Raw genomic sequence first — 26431 nt, 5'->3', positions numbered from 1 at the left:
GGAGTAACTGCAAGATATTAGACAGGGGACATTAGAAACAGTAGCAAAAAGGACTTTATTTTAAAAATATCCAAAAGACTTGAAGAGAGGATTCTATAAGAAATAAACTGGGTATAATCTGAGCAGTTTTTAGGTCAAGCAAAATTGGGGTGGATCAAAGTAAGATCAGAACTTCAAGGTCATTTTCAGCTACATTGTATTAGAATTTAATACTGCTAAAATGCTCATATCTTATTGTTTATAAGTTATACTTTGATTTGGATTTGAATCCAGCCTAGAATATATGAGACCTGTCTCAAAAAGGAAGAGGGAGAGGCAAGGAAAGAAACTGTAAAATAAGATGCTTGTGGAGAGATTCTTAGCACTTGGTTTTCACAGAAATAATTGCAAATGAATCCCAGTGGGCTGGCAGCACATACCCATAAGGGTGGCTGAGAGGACAGGGGTCCTTCCTTGTGCTTTGCTGCCAGGAAGATGTGCTAAAAGTGCTGTGGAAAGCCTGACAGTTTCATATAAAAGTGGAATAGTATTATGGCCTTATACTTTCATGCCCCAGTATTTACTCAAGAGAAGTGGAGATGTTTTGGGCTGAGGAGGTAGCTCAGTAGGTAGAGTGCTTGCTTACCTAGCATTCAATAAACCCATGTTCGGTTCCCAGCACCACATAAAACTTGGCATGGTGCTACATGCCTGTATCTCAGCACTTGGGAAGTAGAGACAGGAGAATCAGAAGATCAGGGTCATTCTCAGCTACATAAGATAGGTGGAGGCTAGCCTGAGCTGTTTGAGATCCTTCTTTAAAAAAACAAAACAAAAAAACTAAACACATACACACACACACACACACACACACACGAAGATTTTATGCCAGCTCAAGTCTAGAAACAACGCAAATAGCAATATCTCTAGCAGGTCAATGAGTAGAGTGTGATGTATTCATGTAGTGGAAATTGATTCAGCAATACAAAGGAACAAACATCCATATTGTGCTGCATGAGTGGATGTCAGAGTCTGAGCAAAAAGCCAGGCTCAAGACTACAGGTGTGTAGCTCCATGGACACAGAGGTCTAGAAGAGACATGGAGTTGTAGAGGAGGCAGGAATCAACCCTGTGATTGTCTGGAATTGAGAAGCAGGGAGTAGCTGTTCCCAGGAAAAAAAGGGTGTTTAGGGACAATGGCACTGTATCTTTGGATGATATCTTCATGGGGTACCTTCTGTCTTCACGGTTGCATCAGTCTTATGGGTTATGTCTTAGTCAGGGTTACTATTGATGTGACCAAAGCAACTTGGAGAGGAAAAGGTTTATTTGGGTTATGCTGCCACATCACCATTCATCATCAAAAGAAGTCAAGACAGGAATTCAATCAAGGGAGGACCCTGGAGACAGGAGCTGATGAAGAGGCCATGGAGGAGTGTTACTTACTGGCTTGCTCTTCATGGCTTGCTCATCCTGCTTTTTTATATAGAACCTAGGATTACCAGCCCTAGGAGGGCACCACCTACAGTGGACTGGGTCCTCCCCTATCAATCACCAATCAAGAAAATGCCCCACAGGCTCACCTGCAGCCTGATATTCAGGAGGTATTTTCTCAGCTGAGACTCCTTCCTCTATTAGGACTTTATAGCTGTGTCAAGTTGACATAAAACTAGCCAGTACAGGTTACATTGGACAAATATTCCTAAAGTGTTTATATCTTATTGTTTATAAGTCATACTTTGATTTAGGTGGGAAGAAAAGGGAAAAACCAGCTGGCCAAATAAATCAAAAACCTCTGTGGAAAGTGTCATTTGAACAGAGAATAGTCTCCAGTGACTTATGTTAGTTGGGTCCATGAGAGTCTGTCTGTTAAAGGGTATCAATGGAATGATTAATATATAAAATGGGGGAGAGGTACACTCACAGAGCACAAAGTTGTTGTAGTCCTCTCTTCTCCTAGGGGTGTATAAATGGAACCAGCTGTCTGGTCTCTGACCAGAGAAGGGAGGGATGGCGGGGAGAGAGAGGGGAGGAGGGGGGAGAGAGGGAGGGAGAGAGAACGAGCCCCCTCCTCAGTTTTAAGCAGTAATGTACTCAGAAAAACTATGCCTCTATCAGACCAGATACCCCAAGGACATTGGGGGAGCAAATTCTCACAGCATTTCCCCCTTTTTTCTAAATGAGAAGGTTCTAAACCTAATGCAAAGTTACATACAATAAGAACAATCATCAAGTATTGTCTAGAAGAAAGAAAAGGTAATAACATAAACAAGAATGGAACTAAGCCAACTAGAACAATATCAAACAAGAGACATATACTAAATGTCCAGTCAAAAGGTGATTGGCAAATTACAGAGTTACTCCAAAAGCTGTCCTATCCTGAATAATCTAAATATTGTACCTGAAATGCTCTTAGTTAAAATATGAGAGGATTGTAACTATAACCATCTAGTCTTCAACCCCATCAAAGACCTGAGAAGGAAAATATTACCTGAGTAAACAGGAAGTGCAAACAAGCAACTTCTGAAATACGCAAGGTATGATAGAAACAGTTGGCTGCCTGGACAGTTACCCCGTGTTTCTCTGCAACATTGGGCCACCACTTTTGGCAATAGGCCTAGAATATCTGACAGACCATTTTCAGAAGGAGGAAAGTTTGAAAGACTGTCCTGTCCTATCTTGGCAAAGTTCAGCAGTTGCTTTTCCTTGTGTCCTGCTCATCCGGATGGGACAGCATGCTTACTGTTAGTAAGAAGATCTAAATACTCTATGTGGAGTTGGTAGAATTGGACTTGAAGGTTAAATAATTTTAAAGGGGACCCTTAATTAAAATATTATTTAATTTTATTAAATTATTAAATGATAAATTATTGAATTATGTTCACTTTAAAACTGAAATTAAGAGAAATGGAACATTGATAATATTATTTGAAAGTTGCAAGTGTGGTTGGATTAATCTTCTATTTCTTTCCCTGCCTGGTGCTCTAGTACATTGATTCCACAGATCTGGAGCCCAGCACCCTGCAGGAAGAGCCTGTGCGTTACCATGAGGCATGGCAGAAGCTCTGTAGTGCTCAGTAAGTAGCCTTCTCTGCCATGGTGCTTATGCCAGTCAGTACAGACCTGTGCTTCCAGTGCTGGGGGAGGTCATTTGCCTGTGAAAATGTCTTTGAATGATTTGACTACCTAGTGAATGTAATAATTTGTAAAAAAAAAAAAAAAAAAAAAAAAAAAAGTGCAGCATTATTTTTGGATCTGAAGAAACATAGTCTTATTTTACTGATTCTTGCTGTGCACACCTCATCATGAGGCTTAAAGATTGTTTTCATCCAGATCATTTAATGAGTAGCCATCGGTTGAGTCTCATAAATTGTTCTTGATAGCTGCTGCTATTACTACTACTACTACTACTACTACTACTACTATTTTGAGATGTTGAGAATCGAATGCAGGGCCATGTGCGCTCTACAACTAAACCATATCCCCAGGTCCTCTTTTTTTTTTTTAAGATTTATTTATTTATTATTATGTATACAGAAGAGGGCGCCAGATCTCATTACAGATGGTTGTGAGCCACCATGTGGTTGCTGGGAATTGAACTCAGGACCTCTGGAAGAGCAGTCGGTGCTCTTAACCTCTGAGCCATCTCTCCAGCCTTTCTTTTTGGTTTTTTAAGACAAGGTTTCTCTGCTTAGCCCTGGCTGCCCTAGAACTCTAGTCTGGCCTTGAACTCAGAGATCTGCCTATCTCTGCCTCCCAAGTGTTGAGCACACATGGTGTGTGCTACCATGCCAAGTTAGGTTTTTCTTAAAATAGTAAAAACTAGAAGGAAGTTTGACTACACTAGAGTAGTCAGTGTTACGAGGCTCTGAACTGCTGCTGATTTGCTTGGTCAGTGTGGTACACTGCTGAGGAGGAGAGGCCCCTCATGGAGAGGCTCACTGAGAGGAGCATTGGAATTGGAATCTGGAGGAAATGTGAACTGACTGCACCTTGAACACACCCATAGTCTGGTGCTTAGGAGGCTGAGGCAAGAGGATTGTGAGTTTGAAGCCAGCCTGGGCTATACTGAAAGACCAGTGTCAACAAAGAAATAGGAATGATGAACGAGGAGTAAGGGCAGTAGCAGCAGCATCATAATAGACGGTTATCTCTTCATGTGATGGAGCCCATGTTTCTGTTTGCACTAAGTTCGTAGTGTTTACGAGTACAGCAAATGCACTCACAGTCATCTAGTTCCAGTCTTGGACCCTGGGGGCTTAGATCTATGGGAAGTAAGTTCATGGCTCAAGGTTTTGGCAGTGGCTTCTTTGGTATGATGAGGGCTGGATTAGTGGAAAAGGGAAGTTGTTTTGTGGTCTTCTCTCTGCAGTGGAGTGCTGGTTCCAGGAGGATTTGGTGTTCGGGGAACAGAAGGAAAAATTCAAGCAATTGCCTGGGCTCGGAAACAGAAGAAGCCTTTTTTGGGTAAGGAACTCTGCTGTGCCCTCTTCGCTCTGAAGAGAAGAGTGAAGCAAGGCATGTATACATTTTTTTCTAGAGAGCAGAGGAATTTTCTGGGGTAAATTCAATTACATTAATTGTGCATATGTGTGTAGCCACATGCCATGCACACGTGTGGAGGTCAGAGGACAACTTGCTAGGCCTGTTCTCTCTCCTTCCACCATTTTTTCTCAGAAACTGAACTTAGGTAATCAGGCTTGGTTGCAAAGCACCTTGACCTACTGAGACATCTCTCTGGCCCTCAGATCTGTAATATGGAAAGTATGAGCTGCAGGTAGAAAGTGGACTGTGGGGTAAGAAATGCTGTCTGTGGTATATGTAAGGCTGGGCTCTGTGTCCTCCTCACTTGGCAGAGCAGCCAATAAGTGGTTTTTGGATGTTTCCTGTTGCAGATTTAGGCAGTTTTCAACTTGATCAGCCTGTAATTGAGAACTTAAGAGAAAGGATTAGAAGCTGGGATTTTAAGGTGCCAAGTGGAGTTTTATTTCTTTACCTGAGTAGCTTTGCCGAACCCTGAATCTTCATGTGTACATAGGTCCTGATTTTAATTCAGTACAGGTAAAGCTTTTAGGTGTTTCTGACATGATGTTAAGTATGTGATTTCCACTCAAGATACAAAGACACTGACAGACTGGGGAAATGCAGGAATGGCCCTCTCAGTGGAGAGTGACTGTTGTTTTTCTTTCTCTTGGAAGGTGTGTGCTTAGGAATGCAACTAGCAGTGGTAGAATTTTCAAGGAATGTGCTGGGATGGCAAGGTAAGTGTGTGTTAGCAACTGATTCCTGGAGGCCTGACAGCCATGGGTGTTGGTGAGAGCTGTGAGCATGGCGCCTGCTTTCTCAGCACTGCATAGTGCTCAGGGAAGGAGCACCCTGTTCGTCGTGGTGCACGAGTCCTTCCTTCTACATAGGCATGAGGGGGAGCACCTGAGCAATCAGGTCTTCAGCTATCGCCCCTGCCTTTTTTGTCTCAAGAGTCTCACCTTGAACCTTGTGACCACCACCCAGACGGTGCCCAGGAAGAAGCTACTGACTTAGAGAAGGATTGTGCAGTTATAGGCCTGGGCTCAGGTTCTGGCTTTATCATAAATATAGGTGGTTTTAGGCAACGTAAGTCTTTCTGGCTTCTGTTGCTTGTAGAATAAGCAGCAGAGTGCTTCCTACTTCACACAATTGAAAAAATTAGGTGAAGCCAGGTGGTGGTGGTGGGGCGGCGGGAGCAGCGGTGGGGCGGCAGCAGCAGCACCACATGCCTTCAATTCCAGCACTCAGGAAACAGGTAGGTGGATCCTTGTGAGTTCAAGGCCAGCCTGGTCTATAGAGTGAGTTCCAGGATAGCCAGAGCTGTTACACAGAGAAACCAGGTTTCAAAAAAATAACAATAAATAAAAGTAGGTGAAATATTATAAATAAATAGTCCCCTAGCAGTTCTGGCAGATAGAAAGTGTTCAGATAGTGTGAAATCTACCTCTAACTGGTTGACCATGGGAGACCCATTGGAAGGTCACTGGCTTCTCACAGCTCAGGCTTCCTTTTGAGATTGCTACAAAATGAAGCAGAATGTAGGTATGAAAAAGCTATCTGGCTTATGTAGTGTAAGAGAATCTGGGCAGCTGGCCCATGGCCAAAGCTGGGTTTCCCCTCACAACCCTAGGGACTGTGGTTCAGTGGGATAAACAGCTTGTCCTTTATTTCTGCTGTCTGAGTCTTTACAAGGACTGTCTACCCATCACTCAGAGCTGGCTTCTAGGACTCTTGGATGCCTTCACAGCTCAAGTCCAAGCTCCTGATGCCCCCTGGGCATGTTCCCCATTGGGCATGTGGCCTGACGATATGCTTAGCCTGGTTTGGGCCCTGGGAGCAAACAGTACTTTACACATTCACACAGACAGAACTAACACACAGTGCTAGGGACTTGATCCTTTGCCTTTTTTTCTAGTGGCTTTGCTTATGGTTAGATAATATATTTCATAAAGTATAGAAAAGGTTGTTTATGTTGAAAGTGGTTAACTTCCCAGCTATTTCACAGACTGAGACAGGAGGATGACACATAGAAGCCTGCATAGAGAGTGAGTTCCATGATGGCCTAGACTGTACACCATGATGGCCTGTCTCAAACTAAAAATGAAAAAGGGCTGGACACGTGCAAGGCTTTGGATTCAGTCCTAGTACTGCAAAGAAAAATAACAAACCAGCTACTTCCTAACTTGGCTGAGGATGACAGCTTATTAGATGCTGAGGATGGACAAAAGATAGAGGGAGCAGTTCTTGTTCATCTTAGAGAATCTATAACAAAATAATTAATGTAAGCAGTGTTATCAGAGAAACAATCTAAGATTATAACAATGTGGTTATATTTTAATAAAAATTATTAGTTTCTTCCTCCTCCTCCTCCTCGTCACTGCTGCCTTCTTCTCCTCCTCCTTCTTTTTGTTTTGTTTTGTTTTGTTTTGTTTTGTTTGGAGACAGAGTCTCACTGTGTAGCTCTTGTTGACCTGGAACTCTGTAGACCAGGACTTTAACTCATAAGAGAGATCTACCTACCTTTGCCTCCTGAGTGCTGGGATTAAAGACATGTATCACCACACCTGCCTATTGGTGTTCCATAGTTTTCTAATCTTTTTTTTTTTAAACTTTGTGCCTAACGGTATTTTGCCTGCATTTGTATGAGTACACTTTGCTTGCCTGGTGCCCATGGAGGCTAGAAGGCACTAGATCCCCTGGAACTAGAGTTATGGATGGTTTGTCACTTGTGTGTGGGTACTAGAAAACAAACCTGGGTCATCTGGAAGAGCAGTTGAGAGTGCTCTTAACTACTTGGCCATCTCCCCAGCCTGCAGTCGTTGACTGTTAACTGAGAGATCACGGTTTGATACTTAGCATGAAACTAGTAACTGGTTTTGTTTACAGCCATTTTCATAACTCAATTACTTTAACTTTCCAGATGCCAATTCTACAGAATTTGACCCTAAGACTAGTCATCCTGTGGTGAGTCAAGCATTTGAACCTCTCAGGGCTTAGAAGGGGTAGAAGGACATCTGTGAAACGGGTTGCAGACAGGCAGTGAGGCCACAGCGTCCCAAAGACCCCTCAGACCTCATGACAAGGACTTTTTGAATTTTCACATAATTCTTCACCAGTCTTTCCAGGTTACCACAGAAAATCTGTAATAGACAGGTATGATCCCTGCTAGTAAGAGATAGCTCTCCCGTCCCCTCAGTTCCTGGTGGGAAGTGTGTGTGGATGGAGGCTTGCTGCATGTTCTCTTGAGTGTATAACAGTTCATGTTCTCTCCAGTACCAATCCTGGAAGGTAGACAGGCTCAGGGTTGACAAGCTTGGGGGTGGTGATTTCTTTAGTGGCAAGTGAAGCTTTTCCAGGCTGCAATCCTGCTGTTGTCAATTGCCTAGGGGCATGTGGCCTAGTCAACCTGTGATGCTACTAAGGCTCACTGGAGAAGGGCAGTGTCTTTGTCTTTGAATCTCTAGCCCATGAGTGGCAGGCATACTTCAGCATTTTCTTTTTCAGTATTCAGCAAATGCTGAGCATTGGCTGTATGCAAGGGACTGTTTTGTCACTGAGAACACAGTGACATGGTAGACATGTTTTTGATCTCAGTAATATCTGCTTATTTGTTGATCTGGACATTTTGTTAATGTAAGAACAATGGGATGAGGAAATGGAGCATAGAGAAGCCTGGAGGGGTTTGTAAGGTGCTCGGGCATGCCCCCTCTGGGGTGCTACAGTCTACCTGTACCTAGACTTGTTAGTGGCTGTTGGTCTTGTACGCTTTTCTCAGGTCCAGAAGACAGCTGTGTCTGACTGGTTAGTCTTGGGTCCATACTGCTGTGCTACAGCACAGAGCCTTTGGCCTCCCAAGTGCTAGGGCAGGGGACAGCACCATGAGGCAGGTGAAGCACTGAATTCCTCCTGCCCAGGAGTGCTCTACTTGGGGAGGAGGTCTGACTAACAGCAGCAGAGTGTGGCAGTCAGATCTGTTTTCTAAACATCTCTAGGTCATAGACATGCCAGAACATAACCCCGGGCAGATGGGTGGAACCATGAGGCTGGGCAAGAGGAGAACCCTGTTCCAGACCAAGAACTCAGTCATGAGTAAGTTGTTTTACATGAGTCTGGCTTTTTTCCTGGTCTAACATGGGCTAGGTGGTGCTGTAGCTAGCTCCAAAGAGCCAGGCCAACCTTTTCTTGGCTTTGTTCCAGCTTTTGCAGTTCTTTCCTCCTCCTCCTCATGCTTATTTAGGATGTACTGTGTTTGCTAGATAGTCTCTGATAATGCTCCTGGGCCCTTGGATATGGGCACCTCAACAAGACAGGCCATTAAATTAAATCCATTGCAATCAGTGATTATTTTCTTATACTAGTAAATAAGACTAGAATTTGGTGGTTAAAGAAAAATCACAATTTTACATAGTTTAAATACATTTTATTCTAACAAATAATGATCATGGTTAAAAGCTTAGGGGATTTGGAGGAGGAAAATATCTAAGAAAATTACTCTACTAGACATTGCCTTGCCCAGTGGAAACCTTGCTGTAACCATTAGTAGAGGTCCCTATGTCTGTCTGCGGGTTCCAGTGGCAGACTCGTTTGAGAGTCACTTGTACCATTTTCAAGTTCTGCAAGCTGTGCTGTTCTGTGGGTGTGGGCGTCTCGGTAGGCAGTGAGGAGTGGGTCAGCAAGCATCCCATTTGCACACACTGTGCCTGTTTATCCACAGGTACCAGGTGCCCACTAGCTTTTCAATTCCTTCCCGTCCAGACACTGTTCTCAGGGAGCTGGCTTTCTAGGAGGGCCTGTCCTGTCCCTGTGGTGGTTCCCAGCAGCACATTGCTTTGGCATTTAGCAGTGGTGTGTTCAAGAGGTTGTGAAAGTTCATTCCTGTTATCTTATTTGGTTTGGGCCCCAGGAATTATTTGTTCAAATTATATCAAGAACAGGTGAACATGGCTAGCAGAATTTTGGTAGCGTGGTTAAAGACAGAGTGAATTAGGAAGTTAGAAGTTTGTATAGATTGTGGAGGCTGAAGTCATACAAATTGCCTTGTTTTCTGCAGGGAAACTCTATGGAGACACAGACTACTTGGAAGAGAGGCACCGCCACCGATTTGAGGTGAGGATGTGAGCCTGCTCCTTCTGACACTCTGCAAAGGAGGGAATGGACAGGCCAGCACAATGAGTTTTCCTGCCCTACCAGGTGAATCCAGTCTTGAAAAAGTGCTTGGAAGAGCAAGGCTTGAAGTTTGTTGGCCAGGATGTTGAAGGCGAGAGGATGGAGATTGTGGAGTTGGAAGGTAACTAACTGTCTGGGTAGTGATAATGCCTTGGTGTGTGGGAAAATAGAAAAAAACATGTTACCCAGGTGTGTCCAGCACTTGGAGAGCTGAAGGAGGAGGATAGTGAGTTCCAGGCCGCCCATGGCTAGAACCAGACCTTGAAAAGAAAAGCTCTTGTTCCTGACCTGGGACGAGGAGGCAGCAGTGCCTGGGGAGGAACTTCTGACATAGTTCTAGGGATGGGAGCTGCATCCCTAGGTATGGCTTCCACAGCAGCCATATAGCCCTGGGCTCAGTTCCTCCCCCAGCATGAAGAGCTGGACTTGGGGCAAAACCTGTGCAAGTCACAAGATACTCAGATGGGACCCTGGAGAGCAGGGGCTTCTACAGTGTTGAGAAAAGTGTTAGCCCACTCCTGCTTGGAATACCTTTTATCTACAATTAAGTGGTAGAGTTACTTTTGAACACTCTTAGGGTTTGTCTCATCTTTGGATGCACAGAATACTAATTGTTCCTTCTGAATTTGTGTTGCAGATCACCCATTCTTTGTTGGGGTGCAGTATCACCCTGAGTTCCTGTCCAGGCCTATCAAGCCATCCCCGCCCTACTTTGGCCTCCTCCTGGCCTCTGTTGGGAGGCTCCCACACTACCTACAGAAAGGTTGCCGGCTCTCACCCAGGTAGGGGTACTAATCACAGTGAGGCTCTACACAGTCCTAAGAAAAAGCCCGATGGCAGGGCCTGGTCCTTGTTTGGGTGACCACACACTCCCATCCTTTTCCTGGGGTTTTGTTAGGCTCCCCTGTCTTACTGGCTAGGCCTCATCTCTATAGCTTCTGGATTCTGGTAATGTTGCCTATCCATGGCAAATGGGTCACCACCAGGTGGGCTTATGCATGATGACTTCTTTTATCTGAAACTGGTTTCTCTGAGTAGGTGGCTAGTATATCAATACTGAAGTATTCAGGGGTGGGGTGTATCTCTTGGAACTAGAGGAAGGAAATCCTCCACGCCTCCCATGTGTGGTAGAGATAGTTGCCATGTAGGGACACACACTGCTGTGTCCAGGGGTTACAAAGATGGGGACATAAAGTGGGTACTTGCTGGGAGATGAGTAAACCTTCTGAATTCCACAGGGACACTTACAGTGACAGAAGTGGGAGCAGCTCCCCTGACTCTGAAATCACTGAACTGAAGTTCCCATCGATAAGTCAGGACTGATCTGGTGTTGGTAAGTGACATTTTAAAGGTTTAGTAAAAAAAAAACCAATGTGGGAACACAGACTGTTCCTAACTGCTCACTGGCCAGCCAGCCTGGCTGTGTCCGTGAGCTGGAGAGTGACAGGAAGATGCCTGTCAGCCCCTGTCCTCCACATAGCAGCACGTGCACATGTGCACGAACACATCCTCCCTCCACACACAGGCTGCTGCTGTGGACAGAGTGCTTGCAACTGGCTGAGCACAGCACAGGAGCTGCAAGGCCTGGATGGTGTGTGGGTCTGTGGATTGCAAATGTAGGCTTCTGACGTTCTCCCCCAGGAACAGGCCTCGCTCCCTGTGGGGCTGGCAGCTGACCACGTTCTGACATTCTCTAAGAAACATCTTGTAATTCTAGCTTTTTTTTTTTTTTTTGAAACAGGATGATTCTACAAGAAAGCCTTTGACCTGATAGTTTACAACTATGATTTTACACTCTGCTTTTGACACTTCCTTTAAATTATGTTTTTATTAAGATTATTTTATTACGGCGGAAAGGTATTTGGAAAACTTTGTCACTTGCATGTCCCATCATTTATATTGGATCCTGCGATAATTCCTTTGCAGTTTGTGTGTTTCTGACATGGGGAGTGGGACTCTGGATGGGACCTGACGATGGCCGGCGGCTGGTTGAAGGCCATCAGTCACCTTGTTTTCCCGACCACTTGAGTCACTCTCCTTCAAGTGATGTTACTTCCCTGGCTGCCGCTGCCGGCACTCCAGTGCTGGGCTGCTCTGTGGATGCTGCTGGAATCTCAGTGCCACCGCCGCCGAGTTCTGGGGACTTGGTTCCAGCTGTGGTTGGCCCTGGCCATCGGAGGGATGTTTGGTTCTTCGGTACATCAGACAAGCTCTGTCTGTGAAGTGTCACATAGAAACCCTGGGGCTCTGTCTGCACTTCCTATTCTTGGGGCTGAGAACACTCCTTGCATCAAGGGGTCAAGAAAAAAGGAATCTTGGAAACTAGTTCTGAAGCCCTCTCTTGTGTATGCAGCATTGATTTGAGGGTATTTCCTTCCTTCCAAAATAGTGTTAATGCAGGTGAAATACAACTCGAAAAGATATTTTCTTAATGTGACATAGCAATGGGCATGACCACATGCCCACACTGTGGTGGCTGGCTCAGTGTATACTCTTAACTTAATAAATAATGCAGAACCATTGGTGTGCTTTCTCATTCTGTCACTGGTTGGGATGCTTTTCCACAGACACTGAACTTTAATGCTGGCCTTCTCCTAAGCCAGCAGTCTGATGCTTTATATCAAATTAAGATGCAAGCCTTGGTAGCAACCAGGATTTCTCAGCAAGGCTTCAGTTTGTCATGAAAGCCAATTGCTGCTGTGTGCTACTTAGCAGGGGGAAAGAAGAACCATGGGCTGCCTGGACAGGGTCCTTTGCCCACTGCAGACAGGGCACTCCACAATTGGGGCCAGACGGCTGACCATGGGCTGTCTTAACCAGCTGGTCTGCTTTCTCTCCTACTCTACACCCATTCTTGACCTCTAGAGTTGAGGCCCAGAAGTTCAAGGTCACAGGGACATGGAACTTTCCAAAGTCAGTTGTGCGGTGATGGTGACACTCAGGCTGCAGGCCTGGCTGTGTATAGGTGGTAACATCCTTCACTTGCTACAAAGTTGAGACATGGAGCCTTGGGGAGGAATATGTGTCCCACCAGTTAGCCCAGCTCCCACCTCAGATTACTCTGTCTTTCCCTCATTTCTCAGTGAGCTCATATGGTCACTTCTGTATAGATCCTGCCTGGCTGTGGCTGATTCTACTTCTAACCTCCCTTCCCACCTAATGGTCTCATTATTCCCCAAGCTGAGGCAGTGTGCCCCAGCGGGACCACCGCTGCTGCCACAACATTGAGGCTTGGCTGGGTGTGGGGTGGTTTGGAAGAGCTATCCCTAATATTTCTTTCCTGATGATGGCCTCAGTATTCACCAGTTGCCACATGCCAGCTACCTGTATGACCTGTCAACAAAAGGAATCCCCACATAGCCCAGAGTTTGCCATGGATGGTGCTGGAAAGCAGCCTACTGCGCCCAGTGACGATCAGTGCTCAGAGGCCTCTCCTTAGCAGGAGGGATCCTGGCAGGCTTCTGTGTGCTTAGTGTGCTTACCTCAGACCTATCTGCCAGTACACCATGATTATCTGGTAGCCCAGGGCCCAAATTTATGAGTATCCTTGATTGTCTCATTAGGGAAGTATTAGGCACCTACCACGTGCCTGTGTGTGTTCTGAACACAGACCATCTGACCTGCAGCATGTGCATGGGTGGGAGAAAAAGGAAGCTGGACATAGTTGCTCCTGTCTGAATTCCCAGCTCCTTGGCAGTGGCAGGGGTGGGAAGTGTTGAAGGAGGAGTGTCCCAAGTCCAAGGCAAGCCTGGAGGGGAGCTAAGTCCTGTAGCTCTGAGAGAAGAGGGTTCTGGGCAGGGGAGCACCCAGTGTAGACAGGAAGTGGGATGGTTGCTGTAGCATGCATGGCTGGTGGAAGGGGCAGTGGGAGCAGCTAGCACAGGTGCCTTTCTTGTGAACTGGGTGTGGACAGGGCAGGTGGGGCAGGATCTAGCTCTAGCTTTAGTGCCAGTTAGTGGGGAGGCAATAACTGTGGCTAGACTGCCGTGGATGGCTGTTCTGCCACAGCCCGCAGATACCAGATGCCCCATGCCCACTGTCTCACAGGTGACAAGGCTGCAGGAGAGGTAGGCACTGTTGCCCCAAGTACTGTCTTAGGGCAGAGCTGCAGTGGCTGCTGAGTAGCTGCAGTGCAGTGGTATCTTTGCGGGCTCTGCCTCCTGAGCAGATGTGGGCTGGGCATGAGACTTGTGACGTAGCAGCCTCTGGCTGGCTGACCAAATGTAGAAGTAACTAAGCATTCCTGTGCATGCAGTGTATAAGGAGCAATGACAAGTTAGAGGTAAGCTGCAGGGTGGCCCATGCCCTGTAACTAGTTACCACATAGGTCTTGCTAGCTACAAAAGGCCTTTCCAAGTTGATATTCCTAGCCCATTAGAATTGGCTTAGCCAAAGGGTGCATTTAGTTGGGATTAGAGTTTTACAGTCTCTTAGAGCTGAGTTCTGGAGTGACTAGCCAAGTTTTCTGAAAGCAGGGTTGCTTAGGGGTGTGCCAAGAGCTGACTGTCAGCCTGCTCTGAGGTGAAGCCACGTGGCTCCTGCATATGCAGCGCTGAGGGAGAGGCGGCGGCAGCGGCTCATGTGTGTTTTATTCCAGGCCTTCGCCCACATCTTCCTCATCCTCATAGGACACAGCAGCTGCAGGACAGGGACCGGCGCTGCCTCAGCTGCTGCCTCAGCTGCTCCTTTTCCATCGTCAGGGTCTTCACCTTCTCCTCCAGCTTGCCTAGCTCCATCGTCCACTTCTGAGGACAGTGTGGCAGTAGATAATCAGGCTGCCATTGTCCCAGGCCATCCTCCCTCCTGGGGTGGGCCATAGCCTGGGGCCCTGGCCATACTGCTGCCCCTGACCAAGGGTCTTGAAGTTGCCCTTTACCGTCCACTGGGATGGAGCCCCCTCTGCAGCCTCCCAAGGGTTGGCACGGGGCATTGGTCACCACCTGACCATGACTCCAGTGTCAGCTCTCTTGCCCTCTGCTTTTCTACCATCAGGTGGTTCCCTCATAGAAAGACTTCACCTTGGGACTCAGTGCGACCCTCCCCTGGCCCCTCACCAGGCTCTACCCAGGTACATTGCATACCACTTAGAGTTTCCTTAGCACCTCAGTGGTCCAGTCTCCCTGACCCCCTGGCCCTTCAACAACATGACTGAACTGCTGAGGCAGGGTGGGTGGGGCTGTGTGCTGTGGAATGGGACACAGGTTTTAAAACGACTGCTGGGGCTTTCCCTATGGCTACTGAGCTATGAAATTTGGGAGGAGGCAGAGTTCCTTTCATCCAAGCCCTCCCTTCTCCAGGCTTGCCCAGTGCTTTTGGGTGAATGGCTGTAGGGGTCTGAGTCAGCTTGACCCTAGCCCACCTTGGCCGGAGCCGCCTCACCTGCCTGCACCAGTCCTGGATGGCGCCAACAGACAGTGGGCCCTGGATGCTTCCATCACGCCGTAGAAATACCTCCCCCTGGTCTGTCTCATACAGCTGTGGCTCACCCTGGGCCTTGGGGGTGTGCACGGTCAGTCGGAGTACCTTAGCAGGGGCAATGGCAGCTCAGAGGTGCCACACTTGATGGTGGCAGCCCCAGTTCCATTGAGTAGCCCCAGTTCCATTGAGTAGCCCCACACTTTAGCTCCCAGAAGCAGCCTGGTGGGCTCCTGCTTGTGCTACCCCTCCCTGTGCTGATCAGCAATGTCAGCAAAGCCCCACTGTCCTGAGTGATGGACGCCATGTACTGGGAGCTCACCTTGAGAGGCGTGTTGGCCATGGAAGTGCTTATGACGGGGATGAAGGTGAGGGAGTAGGCGTCAGGGAAGACCTGGGGTTTGAAGCCCTGCAGGATGGAGTCTACCAGCTGGCGTGTACGGTCCTCATCACGGTGGCTGCAGTGGATGCCCTGTACCAGGCCACTGTCCTCCACACCTACCAGCAGGCTGCCACCCTCACTGTTGAGAAAGGCACACACGTAGCGCCGTACATGGTGCTTGAAGGCCAGGCTCAGGTACTCACCGCTGCCTCGCTTAAACTCCACATTCCGTGTCTCACTGCCAAGGAAGGCACCCTGGAATAGCTGCTCCTGGCCCAAGATCTCCTGGTCCACAATGGCACTGTCAGAGCGCACACCACTGGGTCGGTTCTGAGAGGTCTGCCGTCGCCCAGCGCAGCACCAGTTAGGGGAAGGGTCTGGCAGTTGGCGCAGCTGTGGGCGCCTGAAGCCTGGGCTGGGGCCAGGGCTGGGGCTTGGGCTTGAGCCGCTGTCCTCCTGCTGGGATGGGGGTCAAGAGTGGGTGTATAGGCAGAGGACCCTAACCTAAGAGACTTCCAGCCAGACCCCCCACCACACTCCTGCCAGTGGTCATCTCCCAGAGCGAGGGCCCAATTCTGCATGTGTGCTGGCTCAAGGGCCCAAGCCAGCTCTTGGGTTGGGCTCTTCCTTGGCACCTGCTGCAGGATGCTTGGGTGGGTCAAGAGATTGCCCCTTTGGAGCTGGGAGCCAATACACCTGTGAGCCAGTCTTTCCCCACTTTGGGTCTGTAAGAGGTCGCAGGCCCAGATGTTCCCAGGAGGCATCGTTTCCTGCAGTTCTCTGGGCCAAGCTGCAGGTCCTTAAACTGAGGGACCCTACTCTTTGTTGTCCTTGGAATATCTGCCAGCTACGTCCTGGCCAATGAGAAGTCCCTTGAATCTTAGCTTTCTTCTGCCCTTCCTAAGTCCCTTTGTGGCTCCTGCTTTGTCTCTAGGGCTCTGGGCATTTTGTTTCTGCATGGTAACTTCCTTAGGGTCTTGACAGCCCATCAGCTTTCTCTTCCCTTCCTCTCAGTAGCTCTAAATGCCAACCCAATGGCCACTCCCAATTCCCAGTAGCCTTCACCTCTACAGGGCTGGACACTCAGCTGGGCTGGTTTGTGGAGATGGACAGGACCTAGCAGCCCAGCAGCTCCCCAGAGAAGATGAACTCAGAAACTAATAGAACTGACAGAGAAACACAAGATCAGGTGCACATGCATCGAAGTATCAGAGCTGTAGATCCGCCCTCTGGAGAGAAGACCAAGGACATTGGTAGTATACGTTTTCACCCCCAACAAAACTGGCCTGGACCTTGCTTTGCTGTAGTGATCTGGACCTCCCTCTGGCCCACCTTCTTCTTCAGCTGCCTCTGTGGCCTCCAGCCTCAGCTCCGGAAATATCAAACAGCCTGTCCTACATCACTACCTGAACATCTTTTCTTGGAGTGCCTTCTGTGCTAAGTCCCAAGCCTGGCTTCCGGTCCCCTGTAAATATGTCCCCGGTGGGTAGTGAGGGCTTGCCTGTTCTCCCACAGCTACCCCAACTTTGGGACTGGCAGAGTTGGTTCTGCTCTTGGAGGGCTTGACCAGGACAGGGCATAGGTTGCCTGCCTCAGCCTTGCTTCTGGTGCAGTGTAGGTACTGATGTTTGTCAAGGGAACAGTGAGGTGGGCCAAGGAGAAAGCCAGGACTTGTTATGTCCTGGACCTCCCAAACCTGACTGGAATGCAAGAATTAGTCTCCCTCAGAGAAGAGGGGCAGTCATTTGAGTCACATCCCCAGGGTGTGCGGGTCCTCCTGCTGTTCCCAACTCATCTCACTTACCTCCCTCCGGTTTAGGGACTCCAGGCCCTCACCCAGCACCAGCTCCTTGCCACGGGCTGTGAGCTCTTTGAGGATTAGCTGCTCCTCCAAGGCCATCTGCAGGCGCCAGGGGAGGGAGGCCAGGGCAGCCTTGGGGGCAGCCACTTGTACCCGTGCATAAGTGTTTCGAGGCCGCCTCACTACCTCAATGTTCTCACGGGCCACTGGCAGCTCCAGCCGCTCTAGGGTGTCTCGTAGCAGGCAGGCAAGCACGGGCACAGAGAACTGGGGGTTCAAGTGGCCCACATAAAGAGTACGTGTGCTGGGAACTGCCTGGAGGCCAGAGTCCTTGGGCGAGGACTCTTGGAGAGGTAGCTCTGGCTGGAGCTGATTGCCCTGCGACTCCACAGGCGGCGGGGGCTCCCACATCTGTGTGCTGAGGAGGGATTTTGGGAGTCCTCACTGCTGAATGCTCTTCCTGGGCCTGGCTTTCAGACTGGCCAGGGCTTCCCAATGGACTCACAGGTGCTGAGGCTTCTGGAAGCTTCTGGACCAGCAGAGGCTAGGCAGGGCCGGAAAGAAAGGAGGGCAGAGGGCCAGTAACCCCCCTTGGTGCCTAGGAAAGAACCAGATGGGCTTGAGTCCTGCCTCTGGGCCTGTGGGTAGATAAGAGATTTGCCCGAAGGATTAGGAGGGATCTTTGAGTCCTCCATACCCTCTAGGTGCCTTCTTTATCTTGGTTCCTCAGTCTATGTCCAGGACCACCTAGCTGTTGCTGGCTTTCTTCACATCTAGAAGGTTCTTAGAGTCTCCAGGCCCTAGCAAGATGGTTATAGTGGGCCTCAGAGAAGAGGCCATAGTTCTAAACTCTCAGGGCTGGTCAGTGGCCCCATCACTGTCTCTCTTACTTGATTCTAAAATCTGCCGAGAGGCTAGTGTGGGTCACTGGAACTATTTAGGATTGGGTTGGCAGGTTCTTGGGGTTTTGACACATTGACAATGGCTACAGTCCCTCCTCATACAACAGGCCTTCGCATATATACATAAAACCTGAAGCCAGGCAGTGGTGGCACACACATTTAATCCCAGCTTGGGAGGCAGAAGCAGGCTGATCTCTGAGTTAGAGGCCAGCCTGGTCTACAAAGCAAGTTCCAGGGCAGCCAGACTACACAGAGAGATCCTGTCTTGAAACCTGCCCCCACTCCAAACAACAACAACAACAAAACCCAACCCAACTTGGGGTGCCTCAGGAACTAGAACTGAGCTTGCATGTCCCCCTGGGCTTGGGAGCTCATTTACAAGCTGTACCACAGGCCCTCTACTCACCCCCACACCCCCAGCCTCCAACTGGGGTGGCAGATACCACTAGCCTGCATTGTTCCAGATTGGATTCTTGAGGTAGTCAGAGTCTGAGAGCCACCCCAGCTGCAGTGGGGGGCATTCAGAGCAAGCAGGAAGAGGAGAAAAGAGGAGGCCTATGATCTTCATGTCCTGCTGGCTCCTGCGGGGGGCATGGGAGGTGCTAGCCCTGAGCTCCCACAGCTCCCTGGCCCAGGATACTTAGGGCTTGGCTTGGAGGCAGAGAACCAGGGTCTAGGAAGTGGGCGGGGCCTGCTCACTAGCCTCTGTGATCTCATGAAGGCCAACAATGCCTTCTGGTTAGTTCAGCCACAGGTAGCAAGCAGGGTTGGGGGATGTCAAGCAAGGGTGGTCCTCAACAAACATAGTCTTGGCTAGACACTAAGCAGACGACACAGTTGCTCAGCTGCCACAGCTTGGCCATGGCGACCCTTGGAGCAGCTTCTAGAATTGAGGGCCCAAAGCCGTTTCTTCCCTCTACATCACCTCTCCAGATCCCAGCACTCACACAAGCCACTAGCTGCTAATGTTTTGGCTTTGCTGTCTGAAGTCTCCACCTCCTTGGTCCCCAACCCCAAGCTCCACTGAGCGCTGACAGGACCTAGCTGCTCCCAGGATGAACCAAAATGTACAGGATGGAATCCAGGACTCTCTTGATACAAGACCCTTTTCTATACCAAACACAAACAGGCTTGAAAATCAGCTAGGCCTGGGTACCATGGAACCTCTATCAATGAGGCCAGTTCCTTGGGGACAGGGCTTGGCTTAGATAAAGTAAAGATATTCTTTGGTTGTTTTTCAAGACAGGGTTTCTCAGTGTAGTCCTAGTTGTCCTGGAACGTGCTCTATAGACCAGGCTGGCCTCAAGACATCCTCCTGCCTCTGCCTCCCAAGTGGCATGTGCTATCACTACCTGGCAAAATTTATTTTTATTTTATGTGCATTGGTGTTTTGCCTGCATTTATGTCTATATGAAAGTGTCAGATCCCGGGCTGGAGAGATGGCTCAGTGGTTAAGAGCACTGGCTGCTTTTCCAAAGGATCCAGGTTCAATTCCCAGCATCCATATGGCAGCTCACAACTGTCTGTAACTCCATTTTCAAGGGATCCAACAACCTCACAGCAGAAAAAAAATTAAATTAAAAAAAAAAAAAAAGGAAGTGTCAGATCCCTTGGAATTGGAGTTACAGACAGTTGTGAGCTCCTATATGGTTGCTGGGAATTGAACCTGGATCCTCTGGAAGAGCAGCCAGTGCTCTTAACTGTTAGAGCGATCTCTCCAGCCCCAAGTACCTTTTATTAGTATTAAAAAACTGATTTATTACTATATGTATGATGTAGGAGGAGATAGCACATGTATCCTGGCATACATGTGGGGGTCAGAGGACAACTCTGGAGCTGGTTTTCTCCTTCCTGTGAGTTTTGGGGACCAAACACAGGTCTCCAGGCTTTCACAGAAACACCTCTACCAACTGAGTCATCTTGCTGGCTCCCAGGTGAATTTCATTCCACATTTCCCCATTCCTAGTAGCCCTGATTACTGGGAACGGGAGACCGTCAATGAAGTAGCTGTCTGCCTTTCTGTGGGCAGCAATTTTGAAGGCATGCCTGAACTTTTGTTGCATGTAGGATTGGAGGCAGAAGCTTGGGCAGGGAACTTGAGGGAAATAAGACAATGTTGTACAAACAGAGAAGAGGCCAGCCCCACAGGGTGGCTGAAGGAGGCTCTGCTAAATGGCTCACCCCTGCAGCCACACCTGGCCCGGTGTCCCATAGCTCTGAGTCAGTCACCCAGCAACATCGAAGCTCAGTGTGCTCCCTGGCTGTTGTCTCAGGTTGTCCTGTCCTACACTGTGGCTCCAGACAGCCTTCTCTGCCTTCTGTAAACCCGTTCCCACTGTAAGGCAACAGGCTGTGTGACCCTGGTCTTGGTCAGTGCAGCAAGTACCATGCAGGCCTGTACTGCCTCTTCTTACCTCACAAGGAGGCTTCTGGGAGTTGCCAGCCCTTGAGCTGCTTCTGGCTTGATGGAGCTGCAGTGCTGACAACTAACAGTCTAACTGACAAAGGGAAGCAACTTGGGCAGAGGCTGGGGCCTGCAAGGGGCTGGGTGCTGTGGACACTTTGGACAACAGCCGATTCTTTTGGACTGGAACTAGAAGGCAGGGATAATCTGGCTAAGGCTCCTTGTTTACATGTGTGAAAACCAAGACTAAGTGAAGGAACAACCATCTTGCTGAGTAATTTGGATGTCAACTGGTTAAACAGACCCGAGGAGCATTTGTGTTGGTTTTTATTTAGAAACAAACGGAGATAAACAGTTCCGATGGCAGTGCGGCAGCAGCAGCGCCACTGACGTGCTCAGGAGGAAGCACAGGAGCTAGCAGAGGGCAAAACCCCTCCAGCCTGGAGGTCCTCCCTCCCACCATGGGGCCCCCGTGGCCTACAGGCATCAGGCCCCATCTTTTGCAGCAATTCTGACCAGGGCAGGGAGCTGTGATGGGGGCAGGGGTGGTGGGAAAACTCCTTCAGAGAGACTGGGGCTACAAAGGGCCTGGTGTGGGAAGAAGGACCCTAACCTTCCCATGTCCAGTGAGCTATATTCCTCTGTCCATCCCAGAGAGAAAGAGCCCTAGGGCAGTATCCTCTGAAACAGGGCCACACTTCTCTGGAGAGGCCCTCTCTGGACCACAGAGGGAGGTCTCCGTCTTCCCAAAAATGTCTGGTGCAAGGAAAGCATTAAGTCCAAGTGCCAGAAGCAATAAATTAGCAACAAGAAAGGATCTTTGTAAAAAAAAGGTCTGCACCGTAAGTTCAGAGTTTGGGGATCTGGTAACAAGGCATGAGCTGGGGGCCATGGACACTATACCAAGCCCAGGAGGTGGTAAGGGGCCTGGGTGCCAGGGCCTTTCAAGGCCTTAGAGTTGGCCTCTTCATCTCTTTGCAAGGTGCTCAGTCTAAACTTCTGGTGAGAGGCTTGGCTAGCCTTGAGAAATAAATAGAAGGGCCTGGGAGCCCCAGCAGGCTAAGGGGAAGAGCAGCACCAGCCCTGGGCCCACATTCTTCCCTCCTTGGTCCTTCACAGAAGGACGCAGATGGCAGGAGGGGCAGCATTGGTGGTCCTCCAGCCTCCTGGAGTCCTGAGGTCACCCAGAGCCCTACGGAGGTGCCTGGGAGGTGGCTGGTAGCTTCCGGGAAGAAGAATTCCTTCTGTTCAGAATTTGCCCTGCTTCAGCCGGTCAATGTGAAAGGAGAGCTTGAGGGCAGGCCCCAGCTTCAGGCCCATGTACTTCATCATCATGTCACTGCGCAGCAGGAGCAGGGCCTTGCCATCGATCTCCTGGGGGTGGGGAGGAGCCACCGTCAGATGCCTGGTTGGCCTGACTGCCTCAGGTGCCAATCCGAGACTACCCAGAGCAGTGCGAGGCACACAGTGCAGTCAGGCTGCTGGGACCCAGAAGCTTGCTGCTCCTCTCCCTGGCACTCTGAGCACTTGTCTCCAGGTAGGCACTATGGGACATGCTCCTCCCACCTTCCTCTTCTGTGTGGCTTTCCTGTCCTAAGCCTCTGAGAAGCCTTGCAGTGAATGCACCTGTGCAGGCTGTGTGGACACCTACCCTCAAGATGGACTGTGCTCTGAGCCCACAATAGGCCTCTTGGGGCAGTGGTGACCTTCAGGCCTGCTCTGGAGCCCTTGCCAAGCCACCTACCTAAAAGATTTCCGAGGTCAGTGAGAGGGGTGGACTTGGTAACCACAGAAGGATGCCGCTAAGCAGCACAGGCGGGGGAAAAGGCTTTGAGTCCTGAAGCTCAGGTGCGATCAGAGTAGGCGGGCAAGAGCAGTGCCTAGCCAGGAAGCCAAACAGTCTCATGAAGGACAGGTCAGCAGAGGAGGGGACTGGGGAGAGGGAGGCAGGGCTACTTGAAAAGGATTCTTGAACTTGGGCTGACAGCCTTGAATCTTCCACCAAAGCAGACAGGGTAAAGCATCATTGGGAAGAGATGTATAGACCCTGTAACCTAGACTGACTGAGCCACAAACCACAAACCCAGAGGACTCTGGCTCAATGAGAGCCTATGCTAAGAGAATGAGGTAAACATAGCACCCAGTGAGGTCTTCTTGAGATGGCATTTTTTATGTTATTTCATTGGACATAGAACAGATAGCCACACCCTCTAAGATTGAGAGGTTGCCACACACACAGGAGGCCAGGCAGAGGTACCTACGTGTTTTCGGAAGAGGTCAGCATGGGGTCCGAGCTGAGGATCTGCTTCCCGGACAAACTGCATCACATCTTCCACTGTCCATGAAGAAGGGTCCCGGCCACTCAGGCGAGGGGCATCTCGACTCTCCAGATACCGATCAGACCCTGAAGGACAGAAGGACACCTACCATAATGTATGGAATGATGCTGGTCCATCCCCATGGCCCACTCCATGGCCTCAGAGGTGATGCTCACAGCAATATTCAAGTGTAGGGGATGACTGGAGGTTCCCAGGGAATGAAGACTTTCCATAAGAAAATTCATAACTTCATTCTGTGATGCAGGTCTGGCATTTGGGAATTTTACACGGGGGCAGTGAATCACATAGAACCTGAGGCAGGTATCACCAATGTAAGGGGCCTCCTGGGTTTGGTGCTGAGGCAGGAAGGAGTGGTATCCATTTCTACTTTGGGGACCACATAAATAATGGCATTTGATGAAACTAGAGCCAATTCTTTGGGGACTAGAGATAGAACTGATAAAGCATACTCTGGCTCCTCTCCTAAGGCTTGGAGAATAAGTGGCTTCCCTATGGTCTCATGTACTAGGGCAAAAACTGTTTTTGCCTTGGCCACCAGGAATCTCAGTATTAATTTAGGGCCCTAAATTTATCTCAAATGTGGTTAAAACACACAGCTCTTCTACTTTCCCTGTGTGATTTGGGATCTCATTATTTTGGTCATTGTGGATGCCTTGCACATGTATTCCCTCTGCCTGCCTTCCCTTCTCTTCCTTCAATTTCTCCATTTTTTCAGGCAAACTCCAGCTTAGCTAAGGAGGTCTTGACTCCAACGACCAGATCCTTTCTGTTACAATGCTGAAGTAAACGGCCCCTCACAGCATTTCTTGTACTGGTTACAACCTGTTCTGCAGACCGCTGGCTGCTCCATCCCAGGACCCCAGTGATCTGTGCTCTATAAAGTAGCTGGAGAACCTTTGCAAAGCAGTAATGGAGTCCTGCCAGGTGCTTGGGACTCACTGCCCTGGCCTCCATTGTCCAGGAAGTGGAATCTGAATTCCTGCAGTGCTGATGGAGTGGAGTGAGGAGGTTCTGCGACCCTGCACAGCCTCACATCACATCCACACTGCTCTCCTGCCCTCGCTCCCCACTCGGGAACAAGCCAAGCTCTTGCTTTCTGCCTTGTCTGGAATGCCCTTTCCTAATCTGACTCCTCACATCCGCATCTTTCTCTAGGATCAGCCGTCTCTGATCCTGACACTCTCAGTCACTTTACCTTGGGCACATACCACACCATTGTAATACTTCTGCACATTCATTTGTTTGGGGTGCATTAACTGTTCCCCTATGTAGAATGTAAGTAGTTCCTTGCCCCGTTCCTAACACATGACTGGTAACTGGTCTGCCACAGTGATGCCTGAGTGTGTTTCTGAAGTGACTTAATGATCATGCCATCACTTGTGTATTTCTCTGTTTTCCCCACCAGAAAATGTCTGTTGAAGGCAGGGCCTTGATTTGCACATGTCTGTATCTTTGGCACCTGCACACACCTTGTCACAGGGCTGCTGTGGATATTGCTCTGTGTAAATAAAGTTCTGATTGGCCAGTGGCCAGGCAGGAAGTATAGGCGGGACAAGAGAGTAGAGAATTCTGGGAAGTAAAAGACTGGAGGGCAACATGTAAAGACACTGGTAAGCCACAAGCCATGTGACAAAGTATAGATAAGCAGAAATGGGTTAATTTAAGATAGAAAAAGTAGATAACAAGCAGCCTGCCACAGCCATACAGTTTGTAAACAATGTAAGTCTCTGTGTGCTTTCTTGGTTGGGTCTGAGCGACTGTGGGACTGGCGGGTAAGAGAGATTTGTCCTGACTCTGGGCCAGGTAGGAAAACACTAACTACACAGGGCTAACTGGTGGCAGAGCTAGGACACCTCAGGAAAGAAGTGTAAGAAATAAAAAGAGCATGGACTCACATTGTTAATCTTTTGAACAAGCAATAGAATCCTCTAGCCTTAGAGGTTCTTCCCAAACAAAAGAATTTTGAGTGTGACCTGGCACTGAGACTCACAATGTGTTTAAAGAGGAGAGCTGAGACCATAGAGCCAGTAGGAGTGGCAGCCCATCCCAAAGCATCCTTACCAGAACCAGACCTTTCCTTGGCCGAGATGGGAATCACAGTGACTCCCCACATACCTGGGGAGTGACTTCGTTTCCAAAACGACTCCATATCCCTTCTTTCCTTTGTTCCCTTCAACACTCCTGTGGAAAGACCAGGTTGAGAAGAACATTTCCATCCTTTGTGAGGAAGACTTTGCATATGGGAGACCTGAAGTGAGACAACTAACTGAAGGCGAGGAAACTGAGGGAGCTGCATCTCAGCTCTACCTCTACAGAATGGCTTCCTACTGAATTTATCCTCTTTCCAGGGCTGGGGTAGAGCACAGCCTTCTTCTTCTGTCTCAGTCTTTATGAGCTCTCTTCATAGCCATCTTCCATTTCTTGTTATTGGAATCTTTGTATTTTCTACACTTCACATACCCTGGGCTGGGGGAGGCCAGGCTAGGGCTTGAGGATAGTCTCCTGCTGGCTTCCGGTTGGCGTTTCTAGACCATCCTTCTAGGAAACTCTACATGTTTCGGAGGCTAAAGCTATACCCAACCACCTGCTCTCTCTGCCCACTATCATTTGTCAGTAAATCCCTTATGAAAACGGAGACTTTTCGCTCCACCCCGTTCCTGCTGCTATCCATTCACGCATCATGGTGACTGTCACCTCTCCTCCAGACACCACCACTAAGGCCACTGTCTGTGCTGACCAGCATTTGAAGCCAACTGCCTCAGAACTGTAAGCACGCTCTTCTCTGGCACCAACTGCTCGTCTTTCCAGCTCTCTGGAGACTTCTCCCCCGAGCTAGCATGTTCGAATGCTTAGCTGTCGATGATCCTCACTGCTCTCCCTCCAGCTCTCCTGAGTAGTTCTTTACATGAAATCTTACTCTCCGGTGCTGTGCTCTCTCCTGGCTCTTGTCTTCCTAGCTCACCAGAAAGCCTTGATGCCCCAACTGTCTTGTCTCACCTCATATAGGAGACTCTAAAGAACAAAAGAAAACCAGAGGTCTTGCCAACTAGTCTCCACCCAGAGCTGGCCCCGAGGTTTCCTGTAAACATTCTTTCTTGACCCACTGTCTCTCATCTTCATGTGATTGGTCCAGTCTGTAGGATGAAAAGAGCAGCTTTCCAAAGATGGATTCCTGAGCAAATTCTCCCTTGATATTTCCTCAACTTTTTCTCTCCAGGTCTCTTGATAAGATCACCAGATTCTACCTATCAATTGTAAAATCCTGCAGGCATTCCTTAGCCCTGGTACTACTTGAATACTCTTGGATTGTCCAGCCAGCATCTGATCAACTTCCCTTCCTCCTCACACTGAAGGCATTTCCTCCTGTGTCAACTCTGTTCCTGATTCCACCTTTCGAACTTTGCCTACTAGGAATCCATCTTTGGAAAGCTGCTCTTTTCGTCCTACCTTTATTTCTGGGAACTCAGTCACTTTCAAGTGTCAATATACTGATGACTACTAAACACTATACTTCAG

The 26431-nt window shown here is 48.9% G+C and overlaps 3 protein-coding genes across 14 annotated transcripts in view; 1 reads left to right on the top strand and 2 right to left on the bottom strand.

Annotated features, from left to right (window-relative positions):
- Positions 1 to 12192, top strand: part of Ctps1 (CTP synthase 1) — a 33465-nt gene extending 21273 nt beyond the window's left edge. For both annotated transcript variants that reach the window (XM_036178474.1, XM_036178475.1), the window contains exons 10-19: positions 2968 to 3056; positions 4352 to 4446; positions 5178 to 5240; positions 7427 to 7470; positions 8499 to 8595; positions 9557 to 9612; positions 9697 to 9793; positions 10310 to 10454; positions 10911 to 11005; positions 11414 to 12192. In XM_036178474.1, coding sequence (XP_036034367.1) covers positions 2968 to 3056; positions 4352 to 4446; positions 5178 to 5240; positions 7427 to 7470; positions 8499 to 8595; positions 9557 to 9612; positions 9697 to 9793; positions 10310 to 10454; positions 10911 to 10995 — 771 coding nt within the window. In that variant the 3' untranslated portion in view covers positions 10996 to 11005; positions 11414 to 12192. The remainder of the gene's footprint in view (positions 1 to 2967; positions 3057 to 4351; positions 4447 to 5177; positions 5241 to 7426; positions 7471 to 8498; positions 8596 to 9556; positions 9613 to 9696; positions 9794 to 10309; positions 10455 to 10910; positions 11006 to 11413) is intronic.
- Positions 12193 to 13850: 1658 nt separating this feature from the next.
- On the bottom strand, positions 13851 to 18830 carry Slfnl1 (schlafen like 1). The gene is made up of 5 exons (XM_036179626.1): positions 18579 to 18830; positions 17274 to 17814; positions 15410 to 15928; positions 15052 to 15195; positions 13851 to 14417 (listed from the first exon to the last, which is right to left on the bottom strand). Exons 2-5 carry the CDS (start codon positions 17679 to 17681, stop codon positions 14295 to 14297), a joined length of 1194 nt encoding a protein of 397 aa, XP_036035519.1. The 5' UTR covers positions 17682 to 17814; positions 18579 to 18830; the 3' UTR covers positions 13851 to 14294.
- Positions 18831 to 20888: 2058 nt separating this feature from the next.
- Positions 20889 to 26431, bottom strand: part of Scmh1 (Scm polycomb group protein homolog 1) — a 156342-nt gene continuing 150799 nt past the window's right edge. For 9 of the 11 annotated variants that reach the window (XM_036178154.1, XM_036178156.1, XM_036178157.1 and 6 more), the window contains 3 exons: positions 25031 to 25096; positions 22838 to 22980; positions 21200 to 21950 (listed from right to left, as the gene is read on the bottom strand). In XM_036178154.1, the coding sequence (XP_036034047.1) occupies positions 21825 to 21950; positions 22838 to 22980; positions 25031 to 25096 (335 nt within the window). In that variant the 3' untranslated portion in view covers positions 21200 to 21824. Of the gene's footprint in view, positions 21951 to 22837; positions 22981 to 25030; positions 25097 to 26431 lie in introns of all 11 variants that reach the window. The other 2 variants (XM_036178158.1, XM_036178155.1) reach the window with 1 other exon arrangement.

This window comes from Onychomys torridus, chromosome 2, assembly GCF_903995425.1.
Source record: "Onychomys torridus chromosome 2, mOncTor1.1, whole genome shotgun sequence".
Lineage (NCBI taxonomy): Eukaryota > Metazoa > Chordata > Mammalia > Rodentia > Cricetidae > Onychomys > Onychomys torridus.
Note: the sequence above shows the minus strand (reverse complement) of the source record. Positions and strands in the feature narration are given on the sequence as shown.